The following is a 24,873-nucleotide window of genomic DNA, read 5'->3' as shown; positions in this document are numbered from 1 at the left end:
TTATCCCAAACATCTACTTTTTTTATAGTAAAGATGTGCTGGGTCACTGTCTGAGCAAGTATATATCGCTTCCACATAAAAAGCATAATGTCCTTGTTAAAAAGCGATTAGTAATTTGCTCCACACCCACCATAGGGGAGAGTGGATCTGGGCGTCTGGTCATTATTATACGTCCTATCCTCAGAGGGACATCCTGTTTTTAAAGGAGCCTAATACTGGAGATGAAGGGCTTTATCAGCTGGCTGTCTGTGTGCCTTGTGAGTACAGTATAGTAGTTGTTATCTGCCACACAGGCCTGACAGGAAGCTTCTAGAGCCACCAAAACAGCAAACATATTTAAAAATGTCTGTCACTCATCCCTCTGCAAATATTGAAATTGCTTCTTTGATACAGTCAATGTGTGGCGGGATAAATCTTTATATAGGGAAATCATGCAAACAGCTGACAGAATACTATTCATATAAAACCATTACATGGGAAACAATTAGAGTGTAATTAGACTGACACAGTTGTTGAGACTTATGGGTCAACATACATTTACAGTCATGTGGAAAAGTAAGTACACCCTTTGGAAAGTGGTATTTTCTTTTATACATATTTGGACACATGAATATTTGAGCTGAATTCCAACCACATTCATTGATAAAGGTAAACCAATTTAACAAATCACACAAAAAAAATTACTTTGAAAATGTTATGCAATTAAAATAAACAAAAACACTATTTCCTTATGCAGGAACAAAAAATGTGTACACCCCTACCATCACCTAAAATGGCTAAAATTAGGATCAGGTGCACCAAAACATGTGCAAATGATTAGGAAATCATTAGAGAGTACCTTGGGAGGGTCTAGCCTTCCATAAAGATTAGACACTTGGTCTGGTTTGTTATTAACCATATGGGTGTATGGAAACACATCATGCAAAGATCAAAATACCTATCCGAGGCCCTCAGAAGAAAAGTTATTGATGCCTGTGAGTCTGGGAGGGGTTACAAATCCATTTCCATGCAATTTGAAGTACATTGTTCCACTGTCCAACAGATCATCTACAAATGGAGAAAATTCCAGGCCACTACCAATCTACCTAAGACAGGTCGTCCCGCCAAATTTAGCCCAAGAGCTGACCGAAAGATGCTCATAGCAGTCTCTAAGAACCCCAGGGTAACATCAAGGGATCTACAGGCCTCTCTTGCCACAATCAATGTCAAAGTACATGAATCAACTGTCGGGAAGAGACTGCACAAAGGTGGCCTACATGGGAGGTCAGGAAGGAAGAAGCCTATGCTCTCAAAAAACAATATCAAGACAAGACCGACGTTTCCCAGACAACACCTGGGTAAACACCAAAACTACTGGAACAATGTGTTCTGGACAGATGAGTGAAAGGTGGAGTTGTTTGGCCGCAATGCCAGACGTCATCTTTGGCGAAAATGAAACACTGCCTTTGAACAAAAGAACCTCATACCAACCGTAAAGCATGGAGGCGGTGGCATTATGGTTTGGGGCTGCTTTACTGCCTCAGGGCCTGCCCAACTTGCCATCATTTAGTCAACCATGAATTCCATATTGTACCAGAGAATTCTTGAGGAGAATGTGAGGCCATCTGTCAAAAAGCTGAAGCTAAAACGAACATGGATCTTGCAACAGGATAATGATCCAAAACACACAAGCAAATCTACAACAGAATGGCTCAAAAAGAAGAAATGGAGGATTATGGAATGGCTGAGTCAAAGCCAAGATCTCAATCCTGTCAAAATGCTGTGGGGGGACTTGAAGCGGGCAGTGCATACAATAAATCCCTCAAACATGACACAGTTGAGGCAGTACTGTAAAGAAGAGTGGGGAAAGAAATGATCCCAGTCGATATAAGAGCCTGATAGACAGTTACAAGAAACAGCTACATTAAGTTATTTCAGCCAAAGGGGGCAACACCAGCTATTGAAGCTAGGGGTGAACTTATTTTTTCCCGGACTATAGAATTACATATCTGTTGATTTTGATGAATAAATGATTGCAAAGTATGATCTTTCAGTTTCATTTGTTAAAGTAGGTTACCTTTATCTGTCAATAGTGTTGAAGCGAAGATTACATATACATTTGTCCAAATATTTACAAAAAAATACAACTTTCTAGGGGGTGTACTTACTTTTTCATTAGACTGTATGTAGATCGTCAACATTTCTGTTAAAACTAAGATCCAAGAGCAGGACATCAAATGAACCTTTGATCAGAAATGCTCTGAATGTGTGTTACTCGAGGGATGGATGAGAGGAAAGTGTGGGTTTCAGCCCCCTTCAGAGGCCAGCCAGAGGAAAATGTTCTGGGTGTTTGGCTGCTCTCTGACTTGGAGTCTGTTCTCTCTGGTGCCAATATCAGGCAGAGTGGGCAGAGAACAGTACATTCCCCATATGTCACAGTCATTGACAGACAGAGGCACAAGCAGACATACAATAACATGCATAGCATGGGCAATCACTCACAAACACACAGGGAAGTATACATGCACGCACACACATACATGCCACTCTGACAAAGACACACACAAGCACCTGCACACACTTTACATTGTAGGCCTAAATAAATCATTTAATACTCATCTAACCTCTGAACTTCTTTGGGGGATAGTCCAGATCCCCTGCAGCTGGTTCTACCACACATCGGTCATCCACCAACCTAGGGAGAAAAACAACAAAGCAGATCATATATCAACATTTACAGTCAAATAATTGCACCGCAGTGTTTGTATACAGCCCTCAAATTCAAATCTGGACCTTGAAGCCAATTCCATTGCTTTGTTTCAAACTACCCCTCTAATCAAGGACTGAATTAGACCAGGGACACCAGGTGGGTACAATGAAATAGCAGGTAGAACAGAAACCGGACCTCGTAAGATTTGAATACTCCTGGTATACATATGGCAACATATGCAGTGTTTCCTGTAGGATTTATTTTCAGCAGTGGTGGCAAGGGTGGGACATTGCTACTACCATTAGCGCAATGACATGCTAGCTGTTCCTATAGACTTCTAGTAATTGAGCCAATGACTATCCTTTTTTAAAGCACATCTCAGAAGATATATATACACATTTTTTGCAGCGGTGGCAACAATTTAGCTGCGGCGGCCCACCACTGCTAAATTAATATAGGAGAAACACTGATATGGCAGAACAAATACCATGACACTAATTCCCTCATGCAGAAACCATCTACATTGATTTCCACTTGGATTTTCTCCATGTCTCATTGTGGTCCGACTTAAGCAGCTATTTATTATGAGCCACTGTGAGTGTCAGTGACATAGAGTTGCATTGTAATAAAGATCATCAGATCCTTAAACTCTACATGAACAGAGCGCAGAGTGAATAGCATAAACACGTTGATTTAATATACACAGAAAAAAATAGATCTATTTGTCTCTTATCCAGAGCGACTTACAGTAGTGAATGCATACATTTCATGCATTTAAAAAATATATATATAATTATTACACCATGCTCTACCAACTGAGCCACAGGGAAGACACTAAACATGAATATTACAAAAAGTACCCTTTTTGATTTCGCTTATTTTTAGACATATGGCTTGGAACAATATAACATTACTCTTCAAACATGTCAAATTTCCACAGTGGGCTCTCTGGTACTTTAATGATATGACCATTTTATACATAGAAATGTACATTATAGGTCATTAACCAATCAGAGCCCTCCTTTAGGATTGCACATTCAGCAAGTCACCAGCAGAGGGAGTTCGCTTTGAATCCATTTTCCCATTCACTGTGATGGTGGTGCTCATAAAAATGGATCATACCTTTAGTATGAATTATCAGAGAGCCCACACAGAATTAACAGAAAGCCCACTCCGGAAATGTGATGTGCTTTAGAGAATATTGTTCCAATCTTAAAATTAACAAAATCAAAAACAGATAGTTTTGAGATATTAATAATGATATTTTTAATATTGAATGAATGAATGTGAACATTTGTATTTCAGAATCAAGACAATATTTAGAGCACCCTATTTTAGAGCACACTATAAGTAGTATAATGACACCAAGATGTTGTCCGTATCATGTACAGTTCACAGATCATAGGGTCTTACGGGAGGCATACACTGAGTGTACAAAACATTAGGAACACCGGGCTCTTTCCATGACCTAGATTGACCAGGTGAAAGCTAGTATCCCTTATTGATGTCAATCAGCGTATATGAAGAGGAGACAGGTTAAAGAAGGATTTTTAAGCCTTGAGACATGGATTATGTGTGTGTGTGCCATTCAGAGGGTGAATGGGCAAGATTTAAGTGCCTTTTTTAACATGGTAGGTACCAGGCACACCGGTTTGAGTGTGTCAAGAACTGCAACAATGCTGGGTTTTTCACACTCAACAGTTTCCCATGTGTATCAAGAATGGTCCACCACCCAAAGGACATCCAGACAACTTGACAACTGTGGGAAGCATTGGAGTCAACATGTACCAGCATCCCTGTGGAACGCTTTCGGCACTATGTCGAGCCCATGTCCTGACAAATTGTGGCTGTTCTGAGGGCAAAAGGGGGTGCAACTCAATAGTAGGATGTGTTCCTATTGTTTTGTACACTGTCTAAAACGAGCCTAAACTGATCACTTGCATCATGACTTTCTCAAAAATGGTTTGTAAAAATGTTAAAAGAATTTTTAAACATCTTTCCTCGCAATTACGTTTTTACGTGAAAATTGCCAGAACAATCTGAGATACCAAAAATATTCTTGCTCTTGTTGACGTGGAATCGACCCATTTCTGGTAATCTACTGTATTGTCTATTATAAGTGGTAGTTCCATGACTGCAGATTACACACATAAGGCAGGACAGGCTCATACAATGCTGTGAAAATATGCAAAAAGGGTTCATGCTTTTAAAAGAGCCTGTCTGAAAGGCCAAGCTAATCCTACATCTTTACCATCTGTCTGTAAAATCATGTTAGCGTGCAGAGGGTTGTCTCCATTTAATGTCCCTTTATCCCCCCCACATAATCAATGAGAGTTACCTAGCAGCCAGGTAGGGGTGTTGTCTACCTATTATGGGCTCATTACTTTGGCTAGAGTCTGTAGTGTTCCACCTGGTAATTAATAGTTTTTTGTTCCCCTGGTCATTTGCACTGCACATGACTCACTCAGCCTCAGGAATTAATTCACACAAAAGAAGACAAGTGAAAGACAAAACAGTGCTGATAAAAACAAGGTTACAAAAAAGGTGTGCAAGTGAGGTTGGAAACCCAAGCGGGTTTATATGACCACAACAACAAAAAACACGATATATGTACAAAACAGCTGGTTCAATAAATTAGGCCTAAACAAAGATTTCGAATTGCAATTGAACATGAGACTAAACGTACAAAAAAACGTTTGCAAGATATTTTTATATATTTAAATTGTGGTGTGAATACCATCAGTGGTGTGCTGTTTGACTAGGTTACCATCAATGGGTGGCAGCGCTTTACCTGCGACTGAGAATGCAAAGCATCTCTTATGCGTGATTGAATGCAGCACAGCTGTCAGACGTCAGAGAGCAGGCTGAAGTGGTTTTCAGGTCTATGACACCTTTGAAACCTGTGTCAGGTCCCTGATTTTTTTCATTCATAACACAGAGATCTGCACTGTTCTCACGTGTATTTTACTCAAGAAGCATAGACACAGATGGTATCAAAATAGTTACAACTCATTTATCCTTCTTTTGTCACTACAGGCATTAGTGATGGGGGGGGGAGGAATCGATATAGTTGCATAGGGATATTATTTTTGACGATATAACGCAATATTATTTTTGACAGTATAGCAATATTATTTTTGCACTAGTTGGCCTTACCTGCACCAAAACTCCAGTATTTTTCCATCATATCTTGTTCTCCATCTTCTTTTTAAAAAGTGAGGCAATTTGTTTTCAGAACTTTTATTTCCATGACTGATCAAAACTCGTTTTTGAGGCAGCCGTGGGGGGGGGGGGGGTCTGAGTGAGATTGAGACGCCGGGTGACCAATCTTCCATTACCGAGCATACTACTCGCCAGTGTTCAATCATTAGTGAATAAACTTGACAAACTCAGAGTGAGGATCTCCTTCCAGAGGGACATCAGATTCTTCAACATATTCTGTTTTTCTGAAACCTGGCTTTCCTCCGATATCAAAATGGATTATGTACAACCAGTGGGTTTTACAGTTCATTGAGCGGATAGGAAGAGGGCTCTTTCTTTCAAGAAAAAAGGCGGAGGGTTCTGTTTTATGACCAATAATACGTGTTGCGACAGGGGAAACGTACAGCAAGTTACGAGCTTCTGCATGGAATACTTGGTCATTAAATGTCGCTCTTTTTACATTCTCAGGGATTATCGCCACGGCTGTGTACATCCCGCCCCAAGCGATACCAAAAATGCTCTCAAAGATCATTATTGGTACACGGTTCATTGTCTCGGGGGACTTTAACAAAAGTAATTTGAGAACAGTGCTCCCGAATATCTATTAACACATTGACTGTCCAACCCACAGAGATTCTACACTGGACCACTGCTACATGTCTAATCAAGCTTTATTTATTAAATCAAGCTTTATTTATACAGCACATTTTAGACATGGAATGCAATGCGAATGCAAAAATGTTAATATTTACTACACAACAAACATAAGAGGATAAAACACTAAATCATAACTGAAGCCATGAAGTGCTTAAGAAAGGCTGCTCATGGCTCACAACACCATTATCCCAGAAACCCTAGACCCACTCCAATTTGCATACCGCCCCAACAGATCCACAGATGATGCAATCTCTATTGCACTCAACACTACCCTTTCTCCCCTGGACAAAGGGAACACCTATGTGAGAATGCTATTCATTGACTACAGCTCAGCGTTCGACACCATAGTGCCCTCAAAGGACCCTGGAACTAAACACCGCCCTCTGAAACTGGATCCTTGTCTGCCTGACGGGCCGCCCCCAAGTGGTAAGGGTAGGTAACAACACATCTGCCACGCTGATCCTCGACACAGAGGCCCCTCAGGGGTGCGTGCTCAGTCCCCTCCTGTACTCCCTGTTCATCCATGACTGCATGGCCAGGCACGACTCCAACACCCTCATTAAGTTTGCCGACATCACAACAGTGGTAGGCCTGATCACCGACAACGATGAGACAGCCTATAGGGAGGAGGTCGGAGACCTGGCCGCGTGGTGCCAGGATAATAACCTCTCCCTCAATGTGATCAAGACTAAGGAGATGATTGTGGTCTGCAGGAAAAGGAGGACCAAGCATTCCCACATTTCTTAACAATGGGGCTGTAGTGGAGCAGGTTGAGAGCTTCAAGTTCCTTGCATGTCCACATCACCAACAAACTATCAAGGTCCAAACACACCAAGACAGTCGTGAAGAGGGCACGACAAAACCTATTCCCCCTCGGGAGACTGAAAAGATTTGGCATGGGTCCTCAGATCCTCAAAAAGTTCTACAGCTGCACCATCGAGAGCATCCTGACTGGTTGCATCACTGCCTGGTATGGCAACTGCTCGGCCTCTGACCACAAGGCACTACAGATACATATACATATTACCTCGACTAACCTGTGCCCTCTCACATTGACTCTGTACCGGTACCCCCTGTATATAGCCTCAACTGTTATTTTACTGCTGCTCTTTAATTATTTGTTATTTTATTTTTTACTTATCTATTTTTACTTAACACTTATTTTTCTTAAAACTGCATGGTTGGTTTACTTCTCTGGGATAGGGTGCGGTATTTTCACGTCCGGATGAAAAGCGTGCCCAAAGTAAACTGCCTGCTACTCAGACCCAGAAGCTAGGATATGCATATTATTATTATTAGATTTGGATAGAACACTGAAGTTTCTAAAACTGTTTAAATGATGTCTGTGAGTATAACAGAACTTATTTGGCAGGCAAAACCCCGAGGATAAACCATCCAGGAATTTTTGTTGTTGTTGAGGTGACTGTTTTCAATGGGATTTCTATGTGGATCTAGATTTCTAAGGCACTTGCTTGCAGTTCCTATTGCTTCCACTGGATGTCAACAGTCTTTTGACTGTTGAAATTGGTTGATGTTTTTCTTTTGAGTAATGAAGAAGTATGGCTGTTCAGAACGAGGGTTGAGTCTAGTGTACTGTTGTGGTTGGGACGCGCGATCCGAAAGCTCGCTCCACTTTGTTTTTGTCCGCTATTGAACGCAGTTTATCCCGTCTTAAATTTTAGCAATTATTTACGTTAAAAAATACCTAAAGTTGTATTAGGAAAGTTGTTTGAAATGTTTGGACAAAGATTACAGGTAACTTATTAGATATTTTGTAGTCATGTTGCGCGAGTTGGAACCGGTGTTTTTCTGATCAAACGCGCCAAATAAATGGACATTTTGGAGATGCAACGACGGAATTAAATCGAACAAAAGGACCATTTGTGATGTTTATGGGACATATTGGAGTGCCAACAGAAGAAGCTCTTCAAAGGTAAGGCATGAATTATATCGCCATTTCTGAGTTTTGTGTCACGCCTGGCAGGATGAAATATGATTGTCTGCGTTTGTTTGATGGGGTGCTGTCCTCAGATAATCGCATGGTTTGCTTTCGCCGTAAAGCCTTTTTGAAATCTGACACCGTGGCTGGATTAACAAGAAGTTAAGCTTTATTTTGACATATTGCATGTGTATTTTCAAGAATGTTAAATATTTACAATTCTGTAGTTTGAATTTGGCGCCCTGCACTTTCACTGGATGTTGGTCAGGTGGGACGGTAGCATCCCATCTAGCCTAGAGAGGTTAAGGGCTTGTAATTAAGCATTTCACTGTAAGGTCTTCACCTGTTGTTTGTGACAAATACAATTTCATTTGATTGGATTTGACTAAAAAGCACCCTAAGGAAGAGGGTTTAAGGCCATCTCCCGTCCTCCTTTCGGCAAATCTGACTGACTCCATTTTCCTCCTCCCCGCCTACAAACAAAGGCTTAAGAGAAAAGTTCCGGTGGTCAGGTCTGTACAACACTGGTCTGACCAATCAGAATCCATGCTCCAAGATTGTTTTGATCACGTGGACAGGAATATGTTTTGGGTTGCCTCTGAGGATAACATCAATGAATACGCCTACTCAGTCACCATATTCATAAAAAAAATGCATGGATGACGTGATACCGATGGTGTCTTTCAAAACTTATTTGAATCAAAAACCGTGGATTGAAGGCGAGAGATGCTACTTATAAAAAGTCAAGGTGACCCGAGACAATTGTATCATTAAACAGTACAAATTCGACCTACGCAGATTGATCAAGATGGCGAGACAAGTGGAGAAGCAATTGTAGAGAAGCAATTAAGCAGGTCAGATATGAGGCATATATGGCAAGGGCTTCAACGATCACGACTTACAAAAAGAAAGCCAGTCACATCGCGGACACCTCATTCTCATGCTTCGAGCAAAACGACTCTGAGCTGCCGGGGAGAGCCCCTGAGGACAATGAGGGCTAAGTGCTTGCGGCCTCCACGGAGGACATATGCAAGTCATTCAAACGTGTTAACTCTGGTAAGGCTGCCGGACCAGATGGCATCTCTAGCCGTGCCCTCGTTGTCCTCATGTTTTCTCTCTAGCTCAGGCCGTTATCCCCACCTGCTTCAAGATGTCCAGTATCATCCCCGTGCCCAAGAAAGGGAAAGTAACTGAACTGAATGACTACCGACCCGTAGTACTCACTTCTGTCATCATGAAGTGCTTCGAGAGGCTAGTCAAAGACTACATCACCCTCCTCCCTCCTCGACACATGTGACCCTTTCCAATTCGCCTACTGCCCCGACAGGTCTACAAACTACGCAGTCGCCATTGCACTGCACACTGCCCTCACCCACCTGGACAAGAGGAATGTGTGAGGATGTTGTTCATTGACTATAGATCGGCCTTCAATACCATAGTGCCCTCTATGCTCACAGCCCTGGGACTGAACTCCTCCCCATGCAACTGGGACCTGGGCTTCCTAACGTGCCGCCCACAGGTGGTGAAGATAGGCAACATTACCTCCTCCACAATAATTCTCAACACAGGGGCCCCACAAGGGTGCGTCCTCAGTCCCCTCCTGTACTCCATGTATACCCACGACTGAGTGGCCTCACACAGTCCAAACTCAATCATCAAGTTAGCAACTCTTCAACCTCAGGAGGCTGAAGAAATTTGGCCTGTCTCCAAGGGCTCTCACAGTGTTCTACAGGAGTACCATCGAGAGCATACTGTCGGGCTGCATCAGCCTGGTATGGCAACTCCACCACTGCTGACCGCAAGGCACTAGAGAGGGTGGCATGCTCAGCCGAACACACCATTGGATGCACACTGCCTGCCCTTCAGGACACCTACAACATCAGGTGTTGCAGGAAGGCCAAGAAGATCATCAAGGACCTCAGCCATCTGAGCCACGGCCGGTTCTCCCCGCTTCCATCACTCAGTACAGGAGCATCATGGCTAAAACTAACAGACTGGCCAATAGCTCCTACCCCCCAGACCATCAGGCTGATGAATAGCCACCACTAGTCAGCTACGCCCCACCCCAACAGACATTTATCATGCTGAACCCCCCCCCCACAGTCCCAAGCTCTTGATTTCCCTGCCCTAACAGGCATAATGTGTTATGCAGTAAACCACACTTAAAGCAGCTTTAGCCATGCTACAGATATCTAATAAGCTGCCCTATGTTGTTAGACAGTCAAATGTGTGTCCTCGAAGGACAAGCGAGAGCAGTCACTCCCAGTATTTAAATTCATGCAAACTAGGGCTAGGATCAGATTTTTTTATTTTTTATTTTATTGAGCCACACCATTTCCCCATCACTCCACCAGAAGGAATCTATTGTCCCCACAGATGATAAATAAAAGTTAAACATTGACTACACATTGTTAGAAATATGACTCAGCCAGACACTTGTAGCCTACTTTGAACAGTATGAAGTGAATGAACTAAGTGTGGCTAAGAGGTGACTCCTCAAGAAAGCTGTTTGAACAGGCATCAAAGGCCAAGACCTGGAACTGTATTAGTTGCTGAGCCTGACTGGACAGGGTTGGGTGCGGCGGTCACAGAGGGCACCAGACCACATACAAAGCTGCTCCTGCTCCAGCAGCAACTGGGGAAACCACAGGAAGCACTATGAATAGAGAGCTATTAAGTCCCATGTGACATGAGCACCACTCCATTGGAAATCTACAAAGGACACACTGGCATCATTTCCTTTTCCTGCCATAATCCCTACTACAGTATTTTCATTTAGGCAAACGATCAAGTAGGGGTGGGACGGGGAGAGGTGGGCTGCAGTGTAGCCTTTATGTGAGCATAAACAACAACATATACCACCGTCAGGGGGAAATACACTGAGCGTATACGAAACATTAGGAACTGCAACACTGCTGGGTTTTTCACGCTCAACAGTTTCCCGTGTGTATCAATAATGGTCCACCACCCAAATAACATCCAGCCAACTTGACAACTGTGGGAAGCATTAGAGTCAAAATGGGCCAGCATCCCTGTGGAACGCTTGGCACCCTGTGGAGTCCATGCTCTGATGAATTGAGGCTGTTTTGAGGTGCAACTCAATATCAGGAAGGTGTTCCTAATGTGTTGTACACTCAGTGTATTTAGCTGTCTAGAGACAAAGTTGTTAATAGTTCACCCATGTTTTCACACCTTTCACTGACAGAGAAAGATCAGTGTTAAACCAAGATGTTTTTTCAACCTTTACAAGTCTCTGACTATTGAGGAAATGCGGCACTATTTTAGGCATACACAAAAGCAGGTGTAACAACCGTATTCATCAACAACAATATAGTGCAACTCTGCTCATAATTGAGATACTCTAGTGTATTGCATTGTGAAATACAGCTCAACAATGAGCTCTCTGAACACAATTTTACTAGAGAACAGATGTTTGCATACGGGTATGCATGACTATCTAGAGATCATGGTCATCCACTATTAATACTGTGGAAATGAGACTCCACGGCCCACTTTTGCCATATTGAGACTGGGTATAAGTTATTTTGTCATTAGCTGATGAAATAAACGAGGGTCTCCTTGAGACACTACATCTCAGAAGTATCTAATGACTATTTGATATGGCTGAAAATGTTACAATCGCTTGCTGTGCTGACTGAGTAAACATGAGCGAAGCTTAAATCAAATCTCTCTCAGCTAGATTATAGCCTCTGTGTCAAACAGTCCCTTATTTAACACTTTCTTGAAGGTATTCCCATTTACACATATCAGTGTGTAACTGGCAATTGGGAGCGGTTGGGGTGTTGTTAAACCATGGGGGCTGTTTACACTTCAAATAATTAGGGAGGTGTTAAATTTGGAAGTGTTAATGAATTTACCTGCAAAAAAAGCTGAGAACCATTCACACAGACCCGATAGCTGTATTTTAGGTACTAGCTCTATAGTTGTCTTTTAATTTACCATATTATTTAACCCCTGCCCTTTTCAGATATACGACAATGCTGGTATATAAATAAAAAAAACAGGCAAATTAGTCGATTTTACTCTGTGTATGAAGGGGATATGAGTCTCAAAGTCAGAGTAAGGACAACGGATGGAGTAGCTACCGGTATGTTGACATGAAGGTACATGTATATTATCATCTGGTCAAAATGGGTATTATTTGTAGGGACATGCAAATACTTACCCAAGTGTACTTATAAAACCATTGACAGAGCCCTCTGCGTAAAGGGAAACGATGTCCCCAATGTGCAAAAAGCTGGACATTGAATCCGACATCTTCGGTGTCTTTCTCCTTGAAAATGATCAACTGAAACACAAACTTTGTCCCCTTCTGTCTTCTCTACTTGACTGCAACAACTTCTTGGAGTGCTACGCGTATCTAATGTCGCTCTCCCCCCCGAGGGCTAAGAACCCACATTCGAACTACTTTAGACTTTGTTGTAATGCATCGAGGAGGACAATGTAGTTCATTCAAATAATAGTTTTTATGTTCTATTAAATCAAGTTTAAACCCGAAAATGAGCAATGATAGCCCAATATAAATGAAAGCGGAGAAAGTCAAAATGTGTCAGCGAAGTCCTCATGTTGTCACTGCACCTGAAGAACCAGGAAGTGTGTGATGATGATAAATCCTCTAGTGAGCCGCGGTAGCCTGTTCTGACAGTGTAGATTAGAAAGAACACGAGAAAGATCCACACACCCCTTCATACCCTCTCTTTCCTACATACAATAATGCACTGAGAATTGGTAAAATGATGTAGGGTGCAAGGGTGTCAGAGTCAACATTTACGTTTTTATTCAGTGAACATGATTAGGCCTACGTGCTCATATAGAGCCAGTATCAGGCAAATGATTGAAATGCTGTCAATAAACCATCATTTAAACCATATAAAAGAATAAACCAGAATTATAAGATATATTTGACATTTAGTTGATTGAGTTTCCTATGAACAGCAATGAAGTATAAAGCCCTTTATCTGCTTCCCCAGTCAGATGAACTCATGGATCCCATTTGTATGTCACTGCATCCAGTATGAAGAAATGTTATTAAGAGGTAGTTTCACAAGCCACCACTAACTTTTTTATTTTTATTTTATTTAACCTTTATGGCAAGTCAGTTAAGTTTCTTGGCAAGTCAGTTAAGAACAAATTCTCATTTACAATGACAGCCTACCAAAAGGCAAAAGGCCCCCTGGGAGTACGGGAGCTGGGATTTAAAATAAAAACATTTAATAACAATATTGGACAAAACACACATCAAGACAAGAGAGACAACACAACACTACACAAATAAATACCTAACACAACAACATAGCAAGGCAGCAAAACATGACAACACTGCATGGTAGCAACGCAACATGACAACAACATGATAGAAACACAACATGGCAGCAGCACAACATGGTAGCAGCACAAAACTAGCATTAGCACATGACTGGAGGTATGCTAGCAGTTACCATAGACTTCCAGTCATTGTGCTAACACTATTTAGCAACAGCGCTAATGCTATTTAGCATCTGACTCAGAGAAAAAAGATACAGGGCTTCAATCCTGAAGTATCCAGTTAAGATCAAAAGATCACTGATGTACTAGGCTACTGTCTATGAGAGAGTGATGTAGTGAGATTCAGACATTTCCCTTTTCTTTTCTCTTTTATACAGCCTATGGTGACTAATCCTGTTTAACTGGAATTATTTAAAAGGATCCTGTAATTTAATCTGAATCTCAACCTATTGCCATGCTCTGCTGGATGTTTACTATTCCAGATGTCACTTTCTTACCATACTTTACCGTCTAGGGTTCTCGGTTACTACATCTTCATAGTTTGCTTTAGTAAAAGCATGATAAAGTATTGAACAGCATTTAGGCTGATGTAGCAAACACGTTACAACCTCTGGGCTTGTGTTGATTGTTGACAACTCATGTAGTGACTGGCAAATCATGCTCAGCCTTCAGCCTGGACTTCCTGTCGCAGTCAAGGCGTGATACAGTCTGAGGCTGAGCCAAGCTATTGTAAGAGACGTCTTGTTGCTTTCCTTACACACCACAATATGTAGGCCTATTCAATCCAAATATAGCCTCTCTTTCATGGTTTTCTAGAGGGAAGCTCTAATCGGTTGAGATCTCATCTGGCCATTCAAAAGGTCAGTGTTTGAGAAAATGACATTTCTAACAATGTGCCAGTTATAACTTATCACAACAATAGTTTCCCAACCTTATCTAAAGTACTTTCTTGCAGTATTCCCAAAAATACAACTTTATAAACATGCAGGTTCTTTCCTTTTCAATTTTTCATGAAATATTGATTTCATATGGCAGTTAGGCCATGTCACAAAAATGTGGGATCCTTTTGATTTGCTTTCTTGACCAGGAACATTTTCCAAACTGTAATGACAGCCAGAAGACCCTCTATTTTCTCCATGATTCCTCTGGTTAGCGCTGGCATTGAAAGGTCATTGTAACTGACTGACTGACTGCCTTTAACTCCCTTAACATTCATGTCCCCGGCCGGGCCATACCTGTACACCAGGCAGCGAATTTGATTATATTCCTTGGCCCATGTGAATGTGTCCATGGTGACCATTTGCATTTCAAGGTTCCTCAGTCTTGTCTCCATAGTGATGGAGAGAAAGGCCCAATGGAGGAGTGTGAGGCCCATAGAGGTCCACCGGACCTGGGGAACATTCTGTCTCACTCTCATTGTGATTAATACCTACTTTAGTAGGCTACCTCCAGTGATGGTTGGAGAGACCCCACCTTCTCCTTTACAAGTAACACACAGACACTTTAAGCTTCATCAAGCATGTAACATCCACTTTCTTGTAACCAAATGCACCATTACGATCCACTCCATTCAAACTAAGTGCAACAAAGGTTTTGATAGTTCCCCCAAGATTAAGTAGCATGCTGCAAGGATTATTATCTTCCTTGCTCTAGTATCTGAATCTGCTTTGAAATGCTCCATGATCAGTTGAGAGATCGAAAGAGATTTGATTTAGGCTTCGCTCTAGGCTTCACTCATGTTTACTCAGTCAGCACAGAAAGCGATTGTAATAGTTTCAGCCATATCAAATAGTCATTAGATACTTCTGAGATTTAGTGTCTCTCAAGGAGACCCTCGTCTATTTCATCAGCTAATGAGACAGAGAGAGAGAGAGAGAGGTTGCAGGGGGGCAGTTGACTGTTAAAACAACCAATGTTAGAAAAGGAAGGAACTAGCTGATTGTTCACCTGAAGTCAGCGACTTGGGAATGTTTGGGTCACTCAAAGGTCAGACCCATTGTTTTCTACACAATGTCATTATTATTACACCTGGGAGTTAACTTTTGCTATTGTGGTTTGATGCACTGCATTCAAAGCTATAGATGTATGAGGGCTTTGACTATGAAACAAAACCAAATAAACTAGACTGTGTTTATGTATGTAACTGACTTGAACCCTGTTCATCAGTGCTACAGATTCAGAATTTTGATATGTAATACGTTTTAAATCCATTGCATTTTGGTAAGTTTATTTTACATAGCACAGTTAAGCCAGGCCGTCTCTTTATATCAAAAGATGAACAGTTATTTTTTTAGATTTTTCTTGTGCATAGATATGTCTGCCCTGCAGTGACCACGTTCTTCGTTCTCTATTGGCACAGCAACCATAAAAGGCCTCTCCTGCTGGGGAGACACGCCGACTGCCTCATTAGGGCATAGCATTACGCATTTCAGTCTGACCCCAAAACTTAGCCTCTCTGGGGTCCTTGCCACAGATGACCCATGAAAAAGCCTCAGTCTTGCCCCTGCATCCGCAGCCAATGACCACCATATATAGGTACAAGAGAAACTACATTATAAAATATATCGGCCAACACAGGTGTAAGAGTGAAAATACCAACATATTTTTGTCAATTTGGAACAGAAGAGACAATTATAGCCTACTAGGTAACATTTTGGCCTTCACAGTGAGTTCCAGACCCCGCTTCATGAATAGTGTTTGTACTTTTTTGACTGTAAAATATGCTCTCCGCTTCAAAGGACACTACAAACATACAGTATCTGAGTCTTAGGAAGTCACCTTTACTGTGGAACCTGTTCACCTATGTATTTACAGAGAGATAAAGACTCATCCCATCACCTCCCTCTTCACAAACAGGGAATGACCATCCTGCTTCAAGTATTTAAAAAATAATTCAAGCATTGAGGGCAGTGGGAATGTGCAGCCTGTCCTCAAAGATGTAACATAGTAGATGTAACATAGTAAATGTAAATGAATGTCCCTCCAATTAGTATGATGTGTTACTTTTGCTAATGTCACATAAGACAGAAGGTTCCGGGAAGGATGGGTGGGCATATAACGTTTAATGTCTAACTGCCCAAAGGTTGCGTGTTTGAATCACATCATGGACAATTTTAGCATTTTAGCTAATTAGCTACTTTGCAACTACTTACTACTTTTTAGCTACATTGCAACTACTTAGCATGTTAGCTAACCCTTCCCCTAACAGAGAGGAAGAGGTGAAGCTAGAGGGTCTATCCCCGTCAAAATCTGTCCAGACGAAAATGTAAAAATAAATCCCTGCCTGGTCTGCTTATATTGGTCTGGTTATTAAGCAGACCAAGCAGACCAAGACCAAGTGGCCTGTCTTTCCGCCTTTGGGACAACGCCTCCCATTGTTAGGGCGGGCACAAGACCATCTCATCATTATATACAGCATCTCTGACCCTAACCATAACATTAACCTCTAACCCTAACATTAACCCCTAACCCTAATCTTAACCCCTAACCCACATTCCAATTGATTGTAGATTAAGTAAATATCTCCACCTTTCCTATGGGTTAGGGTTAGCATTTCCTGTTGATACTGTTGTAGGTATAGTAGGGGGAGCTGGACTGTTCATGTGGATTTTGGAACAGGACACACTTCCTATACTACCAAAATATACGGCACCTTTGGATAACACAACAGATCTGGTTATATAGATACAACACATCCAATAAAACGTTCTGCATTTGTCCTTATTGATGTTGTGCCAGTGTCTTTGTTTGCATGACATTTTATTCTCTGAGGGATTCCACCACAAAGTGATATTGAAATGAATGGGAACAGATAGGGATTGGTGATTGATGTACTTTTTATGTAGATACTGCCCCCTACATGAAAAACATGAAACTGCAACTGATATGTCCAAGTATTTTGACCAGCAGAGGGCACTTTTGGGGGTCCACAGAGAAAAACAGATGGGGTTCGACTGTTGTCTTTCCCTTTCCAAAGGGACCAGCTACCCATGTCTGAGCAGGCAGTGTACTTGTTAACAGACTCACAGATGCTCCTATAGGACTGCAGCCACAGGACGCAGAGAGAGAGTTCCCCAAGCTTCATCATCTCACCACGGATTGGCACCTTCTTCTCTTCTCCTAAATTAACTTCTGCTGAGGGGCCTCATTTTTACCACGTCTCCTGCAGTGATCAAAGTTGGCAAGTTTTGGAATTTAAAGAAAATCTACTTTTCAGGCTACTCATCTCACGATGATTCCCTTTATTTCATTGGTGATACTATTGACTGTGTGGGCTTCCGATGCAAAAAATGTTCCACAGACAAACAGTGCATCTGTTGAAAAGGATATGTCAAATCTCGACATTCAAGTCATTCAAAGCCATGGTTATGGTGATGAGGATGTAAAACAACTGCAATTTGACAAGCAGCACAAGAGAGCGCCGCGGGGCGCAGAGATCATGGACACAGACGCAGGTGAACCTCAGTCTACCTTCTCACAGTCTTACGAGAATGAATTCTTCACCACACCCAGAGCCACCCAGTTCTCTAACTCAACCCTAGACACTGGAGCCACTGGGGCTAACACAGATGGGGACCAGGGCAATATCAGCACCACAAAGCGGGGCATCACCCACATCCACAACCCTCTGTACCCAGTGACTGACAGCTCCTACACTGCCTACGCTGTCATGTTCCTGTCTCTGGTGGTGTTCGCTGTGGGGATTATAGGGAACCTGGCTGTGATGTGCATCGTCTGGCACAACTACTACATGAGGAGTGCCTGGAACTACATCCTGGCTAGCTTGGCTTTCTGGGATTTCCTGGTGCTCTGCTTCTGTTTACCTGTGGTGGTCTTCAATGAGCTCACCAATAAGAGGCTGTTGGGGGACATCTCATGCAGAGTGGTACCATATATGGAGGTGGGTTTGATTCCCTTAGCCCCCCCCCCACCCCCACCATCATCACACCCCACACCCCTCACCCCTCCCGCCATGGTGGAATCACTGTGGCCTTGTATGAAAATAATTCATGAACATGGCTATGATTCTGAGTCCCCAAGGACAAGTTTAGTACCTGCTGTTGCCTAAAACAACCCTCCATTTATTTTCTGCTTTTGACTATGTCATTATGAGATATTTACTCTGATTTATGACATTGTTGCAAATCAGCCAGTAAAATAAACATATGGGTTGAATTATGTTTATGGGCCACATAGTATTTTGAAATGTAAAATGTTGTAAATGTTTAAAACTTTTACCAATCTAATATTTATAGTACAATTTTATGGTAATCCAAAGTTTATTAACTGATTATTGTTTGCTAATTAACAACAAATTACATAGTTGTATGTAAGCCATGCATTTTGTGTACAATTTTATCTTGTCAAACTACAATTTAAACTCCTAATTTTATATCTCTACAGCTAATGTAACAGGTTGGAAAGACTGCTTCCATATTGAAACTGTTGTCTAATTGAAATGGCCAGTGATCCTCCCTTTGATCTGTTCTCTCAGACGGGTCATTTGTGAGTGGTGGGTTCATAGTTTTAATGGGATATTTCTAGTTCCAGTGACATTCTGCTATAAAACCATGCTGTGTTAATAAATGGTGTGTGCAAGGTGTGAAAACGTTTCCCTCATTCCACCCACATTTGTAGGTCAAAAGATCATAACTGTCATACAAAAGAAGCATCTGCACACCATGAAAATTCTAGCATAGCTAACAAGTTTAACTCCATTTATCCCTCTAGGTGACTTCCCTAGGGGTGACTTCCTTCAGCCTGTGTGCCCTGGGTATCGACCGCTTTAATGCTACCACTAGCTCCCAGCCCAAGACCCGTCGGGTGGAGCGCTGTCAGTCCGTCCTGGCCAAGCTGCTGGTCATCTGGGTTGGTTCCATGGTGTTGGCTGCCCCAGAGCTGCTCCTATGGCAGCTCAGTCAGGCCGTGTCTCCAGCCACAGGGGCCTTGATGGACTCCTGCACCATGAACCCCACCTCCAACCTTCCCGAGTCCATCTACGCCCTGGTCATCAACTACCACGAGTGCCGCATGTGGTGGTACTTTGGCTGCTACTTCTGCCTGCCCGTGGTCTTCACCCTGCTGTGCCAGCTGGCCACCTGCCACGTGTCCCATGACAGCATCCCTGAGCGTCTGGAGGAGCGCTCCCCCTCCAAGAAGCAGAAGATACAACACAACCAACAGGTGGAGCGCCAGCTCAACTGCACCGTGATGGCCCTGGCCGTGGTCTACGGCATCTGCGCCCTACCGGAGAACGTGTGCAACATCGTTCTGGCCTACACCGCCATGCCCATCTCTGACAACACCGCCACCCTGCTGGCCCTCATCAACCAGTTCTTCTTGTTCTTCAAGTCGTCAGTGACGCCGGTGCTGCTGTTGTGCCTCTGTAAGTCCCTGGGCCAGGCCTTCATGGACTGCTGCTGCTGCTGCTGTGAGGAGTGCCAACCCAGCAGTTCCTCTTCCCCTGGCACTGAGGCCAAACTCAAGAGCACCTCCACCATCTTCTTTGACAAAGCCAAGGACAGCTCCACCATCCTGTCAATCAGCGGGTCCAGCTGATCTGACTTCTCCTGCCTGCCTTTTCTTTCCATCCTATCACCTAACCTAATTAGATGTGGTAACAAAACAACTCACCTTTCAGCAGTGGACATTCCAACCTCAACCTCACCCCCCTTTCCTCCCCAGTCCCACCACACAGGGATCAGATGCTGGATCTCTCCATGGACACGCCTTTGTTTTCAGTGATATTAGTAAGAGGACTGGGACCATTGTCAGTGCCGCCTTCTCTGTAACTTTAAAGTCTGTAATGTCTCTCCTTTTGATGTTCTCTCCAAATAGAGACCACACCCCATCCAGTTTTAAGGTGGTTCGTTTTACAGGAAGTTAAGACTGACTAAGTGCAGATTAGGAGAAGAGCTCCATTTAATATTTTTTGTAGAAGTGTCACCCCAATGTTTTCATCCTATGGATTATTAGATCAAGATAAACTGCGTATTATGTTAGATTATTATGATAGGTTTGACTAACTAACATTCCCTTGGAGCCTCAGAGTGTGGGGCACTGAGATAATTATTTTTGATGTCACAGCCTATTTACATATCTGTTAAACAATGTGTGTTCGCTCACTAGCCAACACAGACAAGTTTGCCATAGAATTTTATTCATGCCCCCCCACCCCCGATGGAGCTACTTCATCTTTAGCCATCCCGTGTCATTGTATGCATTATTACTTTGAGTTTTATTAATAATCAAGAGGGATGGTTAAGACATATTAATTTCCATCAACGTGCTGTGAATAATAAATATTTGACGAGATAATCATGAAAAGTCGCTGTACAGAGGTCAAGGTTATCAACCGGTTATAAGAAGGTCAAGAGAGAAGTCTGAGATGTAAATTCGCCGGATGTAGTGTTGTTAATTTATCCAATAAAGGTTTATCATTTATCAGCGCTTGTCATTTTTCTCCTAGAGGGATGTTGGGTGATTAGTGCTTGACTGAGCATCCCATTGACCCTCTGAAACTCAATAATGGGGTCCTCCCCCTGAGCTGGAGCATATTTTTCCTCTCACTGATTCAGGCTTTGGACAGCAGCAGAGCTGCTCTCATAAGGGTATCCTTGTTCTCCAGGGGCCGATGGAACCCTACACTCTGAATATCAATGCCCTGTTACTACAGTTGAGTTGCCAGGTTACCATCCCAAAATTCACGTGTATTGCAGACTGGCCAAAGCCGGGCAAGCTTTCCTCGATTTTCTCACCCTGCCTGGTTCCCCTGGAAACAGGGCATTTAACTGTCCAAATCAACATGGGGTGCTGCTGCATGTTCTCTCATGTTGTGGTGAAGGTTAGAAAGAAAATACATGATATAGAAATGTTTCTAGTTTGTTTTATTTCACTTTTTAAAAAAAAATGGAGATGGACAAGGGCTTAGTGACATGATCATTTTCTGATGGATGGGCTAGGTTCAATCAGAGATCACGGCCACAATGAAACTCAAGAAAACCTGATTGGAAAACATATCAAAAGATCACTTGTAAGCCAATAGGGCCTACCAATAACCAATGGTGATTGACTTAGAAGTCAGTGGGAATCTACAGAGACAGTCTGGTTCCTAAAAATATGCACTGATTGAAGGGGTTAGACAGAGGAGGGTATTTTTGGGGGGGGTTGACCTCTTTAGAGTTTCTCTCTCTGGGTCTTGGAGCCTGGGCAGATGACTGTGTGTGTGAGAGAGAGAGAGAGAGAGAGAGAGAGAGAGAGAGAGAGAGAGAGAGAGAGAGAGAGAGAGAGGGTGCTGGAGCCTCATTAGCAGTGAGCACGGAGCTCTTCAGCTCCCCTGGCCACTAATGACTGCACAGTTAACAGTCCCCTCTCTGTTTCCTTAATGAAGCCACCAACACAAATCAACAGACAGCCCCTGCCACAACATCCAATGCCAGTCCACTAATATACAAGGACTGAGGGAGAGGGATGGTTTATGAAGCACTACAACAGGTGAATAAATAGAATGAGTCCTTCCAGGATGAAAAGTTGAATGTACATGATGACATAGCGAGCTGGCATCACAAGCAGAAATAGGATAGAAGGTATCAACATAGATCAGATCATATGCACATGTACAAAGCAGAGATCTTGGCTCATTTGATTGAAAAGTACATGACTGAATGCTTTATGAAACTATTTCAGTTTTCCCCTGTATTGTCAGATTACTGAAAACATGAAATGTTAAGCAAGAGTGGAGAAAGAGTGGAGAAATCTTTGGTATTATATTTGTGAAACACCAAAGACAAGTGTGCAGAAATGTAAATGGACCTATTTTCTGGCACTGCCAGTGTGTGTTATTTGTGTGCACGCTTGTAATACTGTAATACTTATTTAATAGGATTTATGGTATGTTGCCTGTACAAACAATTGGGCAATGTTTATATGAGCCCCTTTCAAACAGCCCCATCTTACCTCTTTCTTGTCGGCATTCACCTTTTACATAGCCATTACTTAGGTGGCAATTGAGAAAGAGACATTCAACTTTGACCTTACTGTTGCAACCGTTGCAAAAAATAGAGCAGGTAACGTTGCTATTTTGACCAGGCTGCTGCATGCAGACTGCCGTTTTGATTATGCTTTTTCATAATGACAACGGCAAGTTGATGTTGGAGAGCAACAATAAAATGACCATGATTTAATATGTGCCAAAGCAGGTAAGATGATAGGGGACATTTAAACTGAGTTGGCAATACTTTGAAACATATTACCACAATCATGACTAGCTCGGTTAGCAGAAATAAACATACAGGCTTTGTTGCCGGCAATACCTTTCAGATATAAAAGAAGTTGGCGGCATGCTAAAGTTGGTAACAAAACGTCTAGGTTTAAAAGGTGTATATGAGGGTGCTTGATTGTTTTCAGACTGTGAATGGCTCTCATGGCTGTCTCAGACACTCTGTGTGAATGTGTGACTGCATGTGAATGTTTTTTGTATGGTGAGAGGCAATTCTGTATGTGTGCCTGTGAGTGAGAGAGGAGAGAGAGTGAGAGAGGAGAGAGAGTGTGTCTCTCTCTCATGCTGCATGTCCTCTTTGGGTTGGCTCAGTGAACGCAGACTAATATGCCCTGAATGTCCCCACTTATGAACACAGAGCTGCCTCACCTCCCCCTGATGCGGGAACAGTGTTTGTTTTGTTCTGTTGGAATACTGACGAGGGTGGGGGGGAGCTCTCAGAACCATTCACCCCTGTTGTCATGGCAGAGGCCTGACAGAGAGCCTTGGCCCTTCCGAGAAAACAAACTGATCTGAATCAGAGAGATTGGCGCAGATCCTGAGCACGAACGGCCACACACACACACACCGGCCCGCTCCGGACCCCAGGCTTCTATAGCCACCGGACCACCTTGTTCTCTCTGGACAGGAAGTCCTGGTCAGCCTCATTATAGTGTGCTGTGATGCCAAGGAGAGACAAAAACAGAACTTGTCACAACTCGTTTGTATTCATGGCCAATGGCGGTTAAACCCAGAGGAGAGTAGAGAGGGGAGTAACTTATTTTCAGCTTTAGTCTGGCCATTCTGAGATCACCACTTCCATAGCACCTCTCTGGTACCCACAATTACTCCCTCTTTGGGGTCTGGGAGATTGGGAAGCCCTGCAAAACACCTCAATCCAATTTATTTGGATTGAGGTGAGATTTGCCATACACAAAGGCTTCACACACTTGTTGAAAATCAGTTCTGAGAAAGGGAGTGAGAAAGATTGTGTTGTGGGGGTAGAAAGAAATCCCCTTAATTGTGTAGTGTAAGCACGTTAGAGCCTACCTGCTGTTTTAGGCGTAGAGTTTAGTTTACAAATCCCTCTTACATACCAGCGTTTGACTAAATCTAAAACGGCAATTTTTGCATAATTAAATATACAGAGAAAAAATACACACTAACAACAGATCTCTAAAATCTATTATTTGAAAGTAAAAGTGCCAGTCAGTGGTATTAGTTTCCCACAGGGCAGCATTGTGTGCAACAGACAGAACAATATAATGATGCAACATAGTAGCCTGCTCACCATGCTGCTAGGCTAAATACTGCAGAAGGGGATCATCTCAAAGTGACAGTCCTGAGGTTATTAACCATGAATCCTGCCAAACGTTCTTTCTAATGCACAACCTTCTGTCATTAGAAAATGTCCCTCAGAATACTCATTATAACACTATGGAAACCAGATCTGAAGTCGTTTAAACCACACGCATACAAATGTAGACCATGTATGCGTTCAGAATAGTTTTGAGGGATTGACTGCCTTAGTCTACCCTCAATCACCCAGAAAGGACCTGCGACTGGGAAGCTACTGCCCCCTGCTGTTCACAATATTTGCTTAATGTCGGTAGGCTTGGATCTTCCCTTGAGGAAATCCTTTACACACACACACACACACACACACACACATACATACATACATACATATAAACTCAGCAAAAATAGAAACGTCCTCTCACTGTCAACTGCGTTTATTTTCAGCAAACTTAACATGTGTAAATATTTGTATGAACATAAAAAGATTCAACAACTGAGACAACTGAACAAGTTCCACAGACGTGACTAACAGAAATGGAATAATGT

General features: G+C 42.6%; 2 protein-coding genes across 2 annotated transcripts in view; one reads left to right on the top strand and one right to left on the bottom strand.

Moving 5' to 3' along the window:
* Positions 1-13,131, bottom strand: part of LOC106572092 (inositol 1,4,5-trisphosphate receptor type 3) — a 40,180-nt gene extending 27,049 nt beyond the window's left edge. Inside the window, exons 1-2 of the mRNA XM_014145919.2 lie at positions 12,673-13,131; positions 2,604-2,674 (exon numbers count right to left, since the gene is read on the bottom strand). Of these exons, the coding sequence (XP_014001394.1) occupies positions 2,604-2,674; positions 12,673-12,764 (163 nt within the window). The 5' untranslated portion in view covers positions 12,765-13,131. The remainder of the gene's footprint in view (positions 1-2,603; positions 2,675-12,672) is intronic.
* Positions 13,132-17,795: 4,664 nt separating this feature from the next.
* etbr2 (Endothelin B receptor-like protein 2) lies at positions 17,796-21,215 on the top strand. Its single transcript, NM_001140030.1, is given in 2 exon segments — positions 17,796-18,672; positions 19,503-21,215. Coding segments are annotated over 2 exon segments (1,497 nt in total). The 5' UTR covers positions 17,796-18,003; the 3' UTR covers positions 20,331-21,215.
* The last annotated feature ends 3,658 nt before the right edge of the window (positions 21,216-24,873 follow it).

Source organism: Salmo salar, chromosome ssa15, assembly GCF_905237065.1.
Source record: "Salmo salar chromosome ssa15, Ssal_v3.1, whole genome shotgun sequence".
In the NCBI taxonomy this organism is placed as follows: domain Eukaryota; kingdom Metazoa; phylum Chordata; class Actinopteri; order Salmoniformes; family Salmonidae; genus Salmo; species Salmo salar.
This window is presented reverse-complemented; position numbering and strand designations above follow the sequence as displayed.